The sequence below is a fragment of the Palaemon carinicauda genome, unplaced genomic scaffold, assembly GCF_036898095.1.
Source record: "Palaemon carinicauda isolate YSFRI2023 unplaced genomic scaffold, ASM3689809v2 scaffold508, whole genome shotgun sequence".
Lineage (NCBI taxonomy): Eukaryota > Metazoa > Arthropoda > Malacostraca > Decapoda > Palaemonidae > Palaemon > Palaemon carinicauda.
The window spans coordinates 76,537-89,301 of NW_027171771.1; the positions used below are offsets into that span (position 1 = coordinate 76,537).

The 12,765-nt window shown below is 41.8% G+C and overlaps 2 protein-coding genes across 3 annotated transcripts in view; one reads left to right on the top strand and one right to left on the bottom strand.

Moving 5' to 3' along the window:
• Positions 1–7,468, top strand: part of LOC137637056 (aldo-keto reductase family 1 member B1-like) — a 51,265-nt gene extending 43,797 nt beyond the window's left edge. For both annotated transcript variants that reach the window (XM_068369363.1, XM_068369362.1), the window contains exon 9: positions 7,291–7,468. In XM_068369363.1, coding sequence (XP_068225464.1) covers positions 7,291–7,333 — 43 coding nt within the window. In that variant the 3' untranslated portion in view covers positions 7,334–7,468. The remainder of the gene's footprint in view (positions 1–7,290) is intronic.
• Positions 7,469–7,498: 30 nt separating this feature from the next.
• LOC137637054 (nucleolar protein 56-like) overlaps positions 7,499–12,765 on the bottom strand; it is a 30,025-nt gene continuing 24,758 nt past the window's right edge. Inside the window, exons 9-10 of the mRNA XM_068369361.1 lie at positions 12,272–12,676; positions 7,499–7,777 (exon numbers count right to left, since the gene is read on the bottom strand). Of these exons, the coding sequence (XP_068225462.1) occupies positions 12,278–12,676 (399 nt within the window). The 3' untranslated portion in view covers positions 7,499–7,777; positions 12,272–12,277. The remainder of the gene's footprint in view (positions 7,778–12,271; positions 12,677–12,765) is intronic.

A 12,765-nucleotide genomic window follows, 5' to 3' on the forward strand; every position in this document is an offset into this window, starting at 1 on the left:
ATGACATACATGCATTATTTATGTATTGTCAGTATCTGAAACAATGCCAATGCTACTAGATAAAAGGTCCTTCATGGTCATACCCTCTTATGATGCTGCAAGAAAGTTGGAAACCCAGTTTGACTTTGAACCTGAGGGAATCATGGCATTGAGTCTAGTCAGGAAGCATCTTATCAAAAAGAAAATGGGTGCCATACTGAAACATGGAAACCCATTTGCCGATGTAGCAACATGCTACATAATGTGATCACTCTTGCCTATATCCCCAATGAAAATGTTGCAATTATCATGAATGTTGATGGGGTTGTTTAAAACTGTTGTATCTAGAGAGATTACAGTAAAATGGATTTGTCAGCCCATGGGTAACCAGTAAAATAAATTTCTTGGTTGTCAACAAGAACCATAGTAAGATTCCAAGAAGACAGACTGTGCCATAGACATCCTAGAAGCTCTCCATAGATACCCTGATCTTTTGGGTCCTGCAGAGATAAAAACCAAAGAAGCCTGTGAGAACCACACAAATCAATCTAACACCAAGACCCCATTTTGCTTTAGATGGTGTAGTCTTGCCCTGCCTGGACAAATTGAAGTAGATCACTTCTCAAGAAATTAGCAATGCAGGAATTCTCTCAAGATCACTTAGATGGGATGGACGTTATAACAGGAAGCTCCATGTTAGGAGATATCCCTGGCAGATGGAAGGTTCTCCAGATATTGGCCAAAAATATCCATGATTGTTATTTAAACGTCTGGCTGAAGTTCAAATTGTGACTAAATAATCCTCATAGTCAAGACTTTATTCTCTGAACAATGCCACCCGGTAATTTTTTGATAAGTATAAAATATGTTTTTAAAAAAGTCCTATAATTTGCAACATCGCTCCCTTTGCATGGCAGGCTTATGGCTCAGCAGGTACATCTGTGCCAGTACTCTGGAGCTTCCACCCATTTAGTGTCAGATGTCACAGATTTGTTAATACTGCTGCAGGTGGGGTCAGGCCATGGTTAGTTCTCTCCTTGGGTACCATAGCATGTGACCACTTGCCAACCACAACCACAATATCAACCATTCCAGTGATTTACTCTTCAAATAGTGTAGTCCAATGGAGAGTAAAAGGTAAGTAAACTGGTCTGGCATCGGAGAACTTAGACCAGGACTATCAAAAATCTTCAACGGGAAACCTCACAAAGTGACTTGTCAGTAATCAAATACTGTAGCAGTTGCCTGTTAAGTCAACTTGCAAATACTGTACTGTTCAAGTAGCACCTCTTTGAAGCAACTATGGTCTTGTCCATCATCAATACCAGTAGCTGCCTCTCACACTTTGAAAATAGTACTGCTATGCTCTCTCAACAGGGTGATGTGCAGTTGATCCTGCAACCCATGGATCTGGTTCTTTAGGAGATTCATCCATCCCTCCTTCAGTGTGCCTGTAAATGACAATATTTCTAGAGAAAGCTCTTTGTCTTCTAGCCACTAATCTATATCATCCCATATCTGCTGCTTCACTGGAGCAAGTGGATAATGCACATGATGAACAAGATTCTTAAAAGAAGATATATTGCCAGAAGTAATTATTTGCGTCTTCTGACAGTTGCCTAATAAGCAAGACTCGCTTGACTTCGACTTGAGCATGTGCTATTCTGCTATAGCACAATCCCCAGATCATGGCTAAAAGTATCTCGGCACTGAAGTAACTGCTGTCCACAACAATGGGGATATTCATCCTGTTGTAGAGACAGATGAATACAGTTGGCCATGAAATAAAGAAGTGTGAACACAGGGTGCAGTAACCAGTCCATAACAAAGAACTGGTATACCATTTTTCTTTGACAAAGAAGCTGAAGTACTGTATCCTGAGGACTGATGGATTGAAATTAAGTTTGTGACCATCTGATCTCTACAAACAAGCATGAAGGTGTTCATCCAGATGGCAGCTTGGACCAGTGCTAAGTTTGAGAAAGGACAAATGTAGTTAAGTAGGGGATAGATGCCTGGTCATCCGCAGCTACCTCTCTATAAAGAATAAAATAAAGTCAGGAGAACAATCCTGTATGATCTGCCAGCACATATTTATACACCAATTTCTTCAATTCTGCCATACAGCTATACCTTGTTCACTGGCTCGATGTGCAATCCCCCTTTCAGCCTGTGGCAATAAGAGATGGGATGCAGGTCTTACCGCCATGTCCCTCTTGGTCATGGGGATAAACTGGACAAAAGCCTCTTCCAGATATAGAAAAGGTTGGAGGTGCAGACTAAAGCACAAATCACCTCCCCCCCCCCCCAAGCAGCAATCTGTTAATGCCAAAAAATGGAAAACCAGGAGCTTTTTGCTGAAGATATGGCCTCCCAACTTTCAGGGAAGTAGCCAGCAAAAACTGCGAGTGGCGATTTAGCATGTACTGTATACCAAACAAAATGTTTGACGACTGCTACATATAGGACATGAGCTGTTTCTTAATGCTTGCCAAACATCACAATAGTTGTGCGACGCTATAACAGTATCGCTAGTGAATATTGGCTGGTGTTTGCTAAAGCTCTGTGTGAGGGCGATTCTGTGCACATCATTAATCAAGTATTATTCTGCAACAAAATGCCTGTAATCTGATAAAACCCATTGGACATACCTGCAGTTGGTGTAACAATAAGAACCACTTGGCAATCACATGTGAAAGGAGGATGGAATTTAGAAGAATATCACAAATTTTAAGTAATTTGTATTTTTTCTAACATACTTACCGAGAAATACTTTCATAGGAGTTGCCTGGAACCTCGTCTCAACCGACCAGAGTTCTGTGTAGTTTACCCTACTCCCGTTTTCTGTAATGGTAGGCCTGGCAAGGGCAATGTTGAGGCAGGCCCCATGTGAGCTTGGGTTGCGACCTTCAGCAAGTTCTTTGAAAGTAAAAATACCAAAGGTCGGTGAAGCACTCGGGGAAGGAAGGGAGGGCCATAACCCGGAAGTAGTTCTCGGTAAGTATGTTAGGAAAAATACAAATTACTAATAATTTGTGATTTGTTCCAACACAGGAACTTACTTCGAACTACTTTCATAGGAGACTTACACTTAAGGAGGTGGGAGTGCGTACCTGACTTAAAGACCCAACTGACGCGATGACACGTACCTAGACAGGGGACTAGGTACTAATGGTTAAGAAACTGGATAGTAGGATAAACTACACAAAGAGCTCATATTAGTGTATCAGTGCTTGAAGAATTAGGTTGTGCAGGACCGGTCACCAGCTCTCGAGGAAAGAAAATTAAAAAGCGAAGACAAGGGGAAGATAGAAAAGATCGCACCTGTGTCTGATGGTGTTGATATCCACGATTGAACCTGGGTCCTGGGCCGTTAAACCGGTTGGAGTGCGGAGATAACCGTACCAATCGAAAACCCATCTAGGGACTTCCTCGTACATTCCTTGAGGTAGTGAGACGTGAACATCGACTGGCTTGACCAGGTGCCTGCTCTAAGAATCTGTGCTACTGACATGTTCTTTTCAAAAGCTAGAGAGGTACTAATACCTCTAACGTCATGTGCTCTGGGTCTTCCTGGTACTGGTAGAGCCACACTAGTGTAAGCCTTGATGATGACTTGTCTGAGCCAAAAGGAAATGGTGTTTTTAGAAATCTGCTTCTTAGTCGGACCTGTGGAGACGAAAAGATTCTTTATAACTGGACGTAGATTGGCCGTCCTTTTCAGATATTTCCTTATACAAGCTCTGACTGGACACAATTTCAAGTCATCCTGATTGTTTGATCTGGGAATTGCTGGAATAGAGAAGCCCTCAAACTTGGGGTCTCAAACTGAGGGGTTTTGAGGTTTGGCCACGAACGAAGGTACAAACTTTAAGGAGACATCTCGCCAACCCCTCGAATGTTCTACTTCATAGGACAACCCATGGATCTCTCCTACTCTCTTCGCTGAAGCCAACGCTAACAAGAAGACAGCTTTAAGCGTAAGGTATCCACTATATCCTTCAAGGGTTCGAAAGGGGGCTTACTAAGCATATCAAGTACTCTAGCCACATCCCATTGAGGAACCCTGGACAAAAAGGGAGGACAGGACTGCTCAAAACTCTTGATGAGCATCGAAATATGTCTAGAAGCACCTAGATCAATTCCTTTCAAGAGAAAAACTTGTCCTAGAGCGGCTTGTACTCCTTTCACTGCTGGGATTGACATGCCCACCTCATCTCTGAGGTGGACGAGAAAGTCCGCGATGTCCGGGATCGATGCTTTTAAGGGCTTGATTTTTCTTGAAGCACACCACCTGTAAAAGCTGCCCATTTTGCTTGGTATACTGCTGTTGAGGACTGCCTAAGATACCGAGACATCCTGTCTGCTGTTTTCGCCAAATATCCCTGTCTCCTAAGAAGGACGAAGGGACTGAGGATTCTCGTGGAACCTTAGAAAGTGCGGCTGCCTCAGTAGGTCTGATCTGTCTGGAAGAGGCCATGGAGGGAATATTGCTAGTCCTTTTAGATCTGCGAACCACTCCCTCTCCAGCCACCAGGGCACTACCAAAGTAATTTTTAGGTTGTTGGCTGTCGTGACTTTGTTGAGCACTTGCCTGATCAGAGCAAAAGGAGGAAGGCATCTTCCAATGCTTCCTTTGGGTCTGGGACAGGAGAACAAAATACGGGAAGTTGTGTGTTCAGCCTTGTTGCGAAGAGATCCATTACCGGAGATCCCCACATTCGAATGATGAACTTCGCTCCTTCCGGGTGAAGGGACCATTCTGTTCCTACCACTTGGCCTACTCTGCTGAGGCTGTCGGCCAGTAAAATTTTTCTTTCCCGGAATGAATCTCGCCGTCAACTTGACTTGTTCTTCTTCGGCCCAATTCAAGATCTGCAATGCGAGAACGCACAACTCCTTTGACTTCAATCCCCCTTTCGTCTTTATGTACGCCACTACTGTGGCGGTGTCCGCCATCAGAGCCACTGTATTTCCTTTTAGAAGACCTCCGTAGTGCAGACAGGCTTCTTGGGCAGCTCTCATCTCCAGGACATGTGGTGTAGTTTTCTCGACTTCCGTCCAACTTCCTCTCGCCGCCTAACCTAGGAGATGGGCTCCCCACCCCTCCTTTGAGGCGTCTGTGAAGAGTAGTAGTTCCGGATGCCCGGAAGACAGCGGCATCCCTTTGAGTGTGTTCGAAAGATCCTGCCACCATTCCAGGGACAATCTAGAGAGGTACTAGGGGGAGCTCCTCTGATCCCAGAGATCCTTTAGGTTCCACTGAATACCCCTGAGATTCTGTCTCCCTTGAGGGACCAGCTTCTCCAAAGACACTAGGTGGCCGGCCTATCAACCTCTGCCAATCCTTTGCCCTTCTGGGTTGGTCCGCTAGGAAGGGGTGGAGGACCTGTTCCAGGTTGTTCAACCTGTCTACTGATGGAAAGTCCAGTTAGGAGTCTAGGACTATGCCCAAGTACGTCATCTTGTTGGTTGGGGACAGGTGAGATTTTCCAGGTTGATGGTGATACCCAGGGTCTTGCAGAAGTGTAGGAGATCCGTGCCCTGTTGTTTCAAGACTTCCTCTGAGGAAGAAAGAAGTAACCAGTCGTCCAGGTACCGAATTAGACGGATTACCCGTTCGTGAGCCCAAACGGTGACCGTCGTGAATACCTGGAGGGCTGTGGAGCGTCCGAAGCACAAGGCTCTGGAACTGCAAGATCTGGGTGCCCCACCTCACCCGGAGATACTTCCTGCTGGCTGGATGGATCGGAATCTAGAAATAGGCGTCCTTGAGGTCTATGAACAACATGAAATCGCCTTCCCTCAAGGACTCCAGGACCAACTTCGGGGTGTCCATCTTGAAGTCGGTTTTTTGTATGAATTTGTTGAGGGCTGACAGGTCTATCACTGGTCTCCAACCTCCCGTTGCTTTCTCTACCAGGAAAAGCCGACTGTAGAACCCCGTCCATTGCTCCCTTTACTAACATAGTGGAGACTTCTTACAAGGCTGCTCTCTTCAAGGTATCCTTGGGGCCAACCACTCCGCCTGACTTGCTGGTATAAGGGGAGGTGAATCTGCCATGAAAGGAAGCCTGTAGCCCTCCTTTAAAGCAGTCACTGTCCACGGTTCCGCACCATGAAGTTTCCAAGCTTGCCAAAATAGTCTGAGGCATCCCCCTACCTGAGGCTTTGGCAGGAGAGAGGGGCCTCTCACTCTACCTCCTTCAGGATGAACGTCGTGAACGTCTTCTCCTGCCTGAAGGGTAGGCTGTTCTAAACGAGGAAGGAGCCGAGTTGTTTCCCCTTCGGGTGGGACGAGTTGCCTGTGACCACAGAGACGCCGAGGAGTTTCTCCTTACTTGCGTAGGAGAAGTGCGAGAAGTTGAAGGAGCATCGGAAGCAGGTCTCCTAAACCAAGGTCTTCTCATCGACTGGACTTTCAGTAATTCGGTCTCCTCCTCCTTAGCCAGTTTCCCTACGACCTCCTCCATCTTCTTATTGGGAAGAGCCCTTCGTCCCACACAGTCAGGTTCCGGAGAGCCTTGGCTTCCCTGTCCGGAATTTTCTTAGAGAGATTTTTCAGGACACACTCTCTCCCTCTCAACACCCAGTTAGCTGACAGTGCTAAGGACTGGAATGTCAGGAACTTCAGGGCGCGGCCCCCCGAGCTGACTAACTCATGGCATCTTGTTTGGCAGGGTCCATAGAATCTGTTGCAATCTGGGAGCTCACCAGAGTAGAGGCCCACCAGTCCAACCATGAGACGACATTAATAAGGTCCTTTGACATTTTCTCCACCATAACAGCTTCTGCCTGGGAGAAGAAAATAGGTGCAGAAGCAGCCCTGTCCTCCAGGGCACCTTGACCCAAAATTTCCAGCACGTCTTCCAGTTTGCTGGCTTCATGAGGACGTCCCTTCATTATATAAGTTGTAAACAGCCAAAATTTCTCAAGCTGAAGGACAATGGTTTTTATTAGTTGTAAAGGAACAAAACCCTGCTGAACTTAAAATAGAAAAAATAAAGCCTTGAAATTTGTAGAACATTATCTTGTAAGTCCAGTAAAAGAGTAACCAAGATAATTTAGCCAGATTAGTAGTAAGATTTACCAAGATAATTTAGCCAGATTAGTAGTAAGATTTACTTGAGTTTCTTAGTGAGCAATTCCATTTATAAATTGCAATGGTGGTGACAATTAATCCCACTAAGCCCCAAGCTTTTTATCAATTATTCTCTATCTCAGGGAGTGGGAATATTTAAAAGTACAGAAACGTGAATTTTGTACGTCATAAAATTTGTTGGAATTGACAATATTTTCTTTACTTTTCAGGGTGAATGACCATCCTCATTTCCCATTCCACGTGGAGTTTTGAGACTGGAGGAGGAGATAATCCGGAGACATTGAAGCACCTATAAAAGAAACCTAATGAAGTTGACTAGTATCAGTTTAGCAAGGACTAAACAAATTTGTATTCCACTCAACTAAATAAATTCATTTTCAAAGTAAATATTTTATTACAATTCTTATGAAAAAAGTATTGAAAATTGGTTTTAAAATTTATTAACAAGCTCTTCATATATGTTTACATATATATGTCTAGTATAAACGAACAAAGTAAAACTCTTATTGTAGGCAAGCATCCAGGGGAATGGAATGGCTACAAGATGAAAATAGTAAATGCTCTTCTAGCACAATGTCTCTTCTTAAGTGATGTACAGATTCACTTGATAATGCATTTCATTGCACATTCTTCAATTTCCCTTCATGGCCATTCTAGTTTTCCAGTCACAACTTTTACACTTCCAATTCACCTTATCTGAAAACCAAAAAAAGTAATTTAAAGGATGTATTTAGATGGCAATTTCAATAGAAGAAACCTACGAAAAAAGGGACTTACATCATACAATAATAATAATTAATAACCATAATTGTTTGAAACCATGAACTCATTGAACAGTTTGCAAAGAGAAGGTTTATATAGCCTAAATTCTGCTTTCAAGACTTAATCCTCAATTTAGTTGGTACTGTACTCAAAACTACATGACAAAATTTTGGCAATTTATTGTATTAAATAGATCTGTCCGTCTATAATTAAATATACTTATGGTTTCACACACAGATAAGTATTGCATTAAAAGACTACAATATCCATAGCCATATTTCATTACAATGTTTCAATTATGTGATCACATAACTACCTCTAAAAAATATTCAACCATAAAAATGAAAACTATTTTAACATCCCTTCTAAATAAATACTCTTAGCCATCACCAAAAATGCACCAAGAGGAGATTTAGCTCATAAGTGCATATTTAAGAAACGGCCAACTATTTATCTTTGAGGGAGCAAAGGTTCCCAGACATCACCAAGACAAAGGTGGAAAAAGTCTGCATAACCTAACATTAACGAATATTATATACCATAAACTATCCATCAGTGCAGAGTTGCACTTGACAATACACATCTCCAACTAGAAAAGTCTAAACCAACATATACACCACTACATAATCTTATGCCAACTTTTATGATTTAAATAAAAATTGTAAAAATTTTTAATTAATTTTTTTTTCAAAATTAAAAGCAAAACAATTTCAATGTAGCTGAAATCTTCAATGATACTTGCATTATGGCTAAAGGATTAGGTTGCAGGCATAACAAGAACCTGGCTACCCTGCCCAGACTATGATGTGAACACGCCTAATCATCAGAACCAGAAATGCATGGGATTGGAAAAGACAAAACCAAGAGCACTTTCATGATAAAAGAGTTTCTTGAGCACATAAACATAAAAAACCTGGCACCAGAAGCATCCACAGAATTAACTGTACTTGCCCAAGGTTGGGACTGGAATAGTAGGCATGTGCAATAGGTAAAAAGCATAGACATCAAGTCTACTAAACCAATATACGACAATGAGACACGAGCCTTTGTACAGTTTGGCTGTTAGAGAAACCAGTCAAGGCACTAAAGAAGCCTAACCACAGGAGTGACTCCTTTATTCCAAAACAAGAGGGAAAAGGTAGATAAGGCATAAGACAGTGGCTTATCTGTGGCGATATCTGTTTTAACAATTTGAAAAGAGAAAAATGTTCAACTTAAAAGTGTATATTAAACAGACAAATTCATCAGACCTATAGTTTCCTATAATAGAAAAACTTAGAAAATTAATATAACAGAGCCGTCAGGCTTCGAAGTGATGAAATCACAAAAACCACTGCAATGCAAAATTAAAATTTAAATTTGATCAAAACGATTAATACCTCTTCGCCACTAACATTACACAAAGTGAAATAAGTATTAGTATAAAATATTCTAAAAAGTTCTCTACTTGTGGTTATCTATTTCACAAGTCTTCAAAGATCACCATTACCACTGGGCTATGGAGAACCTCCTCTTGTTAATTCAGAAATTCTCAAGCTCCAAAAGAACACCTCTACCAAAACACAAGAGGAAACGGGGAATAGAAGAAGCCTCCTTAATGAGGAGCCACTGTCCGTTCTAAAAGTGTAAATTATATTAAAAGTAGTCTGCACAGTCTTGATTGACCTTTATCCATTTTTTGTGAAAAATTCTTTTTGCAGTCATAATATTCTATAGATTACAGCTAAACCTAACCTTCAGCCACTAACCACACATTCTATATACAGTATCCTACTTCCAACAATGTCCCTGCTATGTTTTTTCCTTGCTGTCCAACCTCCTCCTTATAATAGGATAGTCCAAGAGAAATATCTTGAAGGAAAAAAGAAATTTTACAAGTGTGTTGTGGATCTTGAAAAGGCATAAGACAGGGTACCTAGACTAGTTATTGGTGTTTAAGCAAGAGGAATACCGGAGGTCTGTAAAGTTATTGAGGATGCTATATGAGTGGGAAAATGGAGAAAGAACAAAAATATTGGGGAGACTGAAGCATTCTCTCTGGAGATTGGCTTCCATCAAAGATCTAGTCCTGTTCCTTGTCCTTAAGATAATTTGTCACCAAAATCAAGGAACAATTAAAGTGTGGGAAAGCATGTATGCTGATGATTTAGGATTTGGCATAGAAAGAAGACCTATTTAAGAGAAGGATTGAAGGGTAACACTGGAAAGAGCTAATGATAAGCAGTAGAGAAGGACAATAATTAGTACACATTCAAGTGCAAAAACCGTGCTAAATTGGAAAAGTTCATCTACTTGGAATCAATAACAGGGGAGGGCGGTACTGAGAAAGCAGTGAGCAAGTGAAAGAAGCATAGTGAACAATGGAAAGAAGTAACTGGAGTTGTTTTGGACACGAAAATGCCATTAAGATCTGTAAGAAAGTTATCGGCCCAGTACTACTGTACTGCAAGTGTACTTATGAAGAGAGGAGAGACTGTTTGAAAGAACCAAGATGAGGATGGTGAGATAGAATGCTGGAATTTTACTACAGAAAAGAAGAGTCAAGATATAAGATTGTGTGGTATTTTCTAATGTTACAGATAAGGCTAGGGAAACTCATCCGAGATACTATGGCCACTTAATAAGGGAGTTGGAACCAAGAAACTGGTGAAGAAAATCGACTTGAGCGGCTGACCCAACTATACAGCGAGACAAGCAAAGTCAAAAGGAGTTAAAAGTCAGTAAGCAACTGTAATTCTGAAGACTGGGCTTTGAATAAACAAGTTTTACAATAAACAGTAAGAAAGCACATTGAATTTCCTATTTTGTTAGATATAAAGCGTCTTAATTCAAAATCCTCACTTGAGGTCATGGTGGATGACTTAAACGGGATTACTTAATTGTAGTACCTGTGAAAAGTGAGGTTGTTTAAAACTTCTTTCCCCTGGTAAGAGGGAGCAAGGGGGAACAAGCAGGGGAGAGTGGAGGAACCAGCTAGGTAGGCATTACTACAATAGACATCACCACACAAGTTAAAAATATAAGTGAGACCTGTGGTGGAGGGGGGGGGGGTGTAAGAACACCACAACACATCATATCCTTGGCGACCAGTGTTAACAATTGGCCACTGTCAAGCTAGCGACCGGCAATCGGGTGTTGAACGATCAGCAACATGGTGATCAGTGATCTGCCGATTGCTTAACTAGGCGACGATTGGTGATGGGGAGCTGCCGATAAGAGATCAGCAATCGTTGAACGATCAGCAACATGGTGATCAGTGATCTGCCGATTGCTTAACTAGTGGTGATGATTGGCGATGGGGAGGTGACTATCTGTGATCGGAGAGCTGCCGATAAGAGATCAGTAATCTGGCGTTCAGCGATCGGAGAGCGATAGACTTCCTCGTAAAGAAGAGGACTGCCTCGCAATCGTGAGCGTCTTGTGATCGGTCGGGTTGGTGAAACTTATGTACCCTTACCTTGTAGGTTGGTGAAACTTATGTACCCTTACCTTGTAGGTTGGTGCAAACAGTTGGTTGTTGGCAGTCTACTATTTTAGTTTACAAGGCAGAAGAATACAGCATGGATGCCTGCAGGCATTTGGACTACAAGTGAAATATTCAAGTAATTGATGGTAGATTTATCCTGAATTTGAGACACGGTGCATAGCCTGATGCTGGGGTCTATGAGGCTATTACACAAGATTGGAACAGAGAGGGGGGGGGGGGGGGGTAACAGCTGCACACCATGGAAAAAGGGTAGCAGGAACATTCTTGAAAAGGGGACATATAGAATGTGCAGCTAGGGGCCAAAAGAATGCTGAAAAGACACTCAACACTATGGGAGGTGCCACACTAACGGCACTACCCAACATGCTACTAACCCACGGTTTGTGGTGAAGCTATTAAAAATCTGAAAAGCCAATTTATTAGCTGTAAGCTATTGAATATTTTGACTGCAAAAAGTTGAGAAGTATTCTAAAATGAACTCACAGATAACTGCTTTAGCACAGTGGTCTGGTTAAGCTGTTCAGAACACTGTTGAGAGTAAAACATCAATACAAATTACTGGTATAAACTTCCCTAATTTCCATATTTAGACTGGAAATGATTATTTTCGATTTAAGCCAGTCACTGTCCCTTGCAAAGTTAATCAGTGCCGAAGTGCAACTGGGGAAAAAGCCAGCAAATGCACAATTAAGTAAATTACAAGAGCTTAAACAACGAGAAAGAAAAGTAGAAGTAAAAGGATATGAATCAAGTGGTCAAGGATCAAAGGAACATTTCCAAAATACCACAAGCCAATAGTACACCGACACCTATAACTACCATGGCGATATCGTAGAGAAATCCTATGGCAGAGCTCCAGAGTTTAGAAAGGCAACTGGTTTCCTTACTCTCTCTAGTTACACAGTATGCAATAACAAATTTTTACCATACAGATACTGTACCTTTAATTATGAAGCTACACCAACAGAGCTGTCCCTATTCTTCTTATTCTTCTTCTTCTTTTTAGCAGATTCTGGTTGGTCTCCATTCACATCGATGATAAATGAAGATTCCAAAGCTTCACCTTCCCCTGAAAGAGACTTCTTTTTCTTCTTCTTTTTGGGAGTTGCTGCACCTTCTACTTGAGCCGTCTCTTCTGCAGTTACCAGGCTACCATTTAGCTCTCCAGGCTGGATGGATTTCTTCTTTTTCTTTTTTGGAGTTTTACCATCCCCCTCTGCAGTTTGTTCTTCTGGACTACCATTAATATTCAGTTCTTCTCCAGGTTGTAATGACTTCTTCTTCTTCTTCTTTTTCTTTGGAGTTTCCTCAGTTGTTCCGTTTAGGTCCATTGGTTCCTCAGTCACCTGAAAAAAAAAAAATTAAATTGAAGGCCAAAAAAAATAATAATTACAGCTCATACAAGGGCCCACTAAGAAGTTTAAATATAACAATA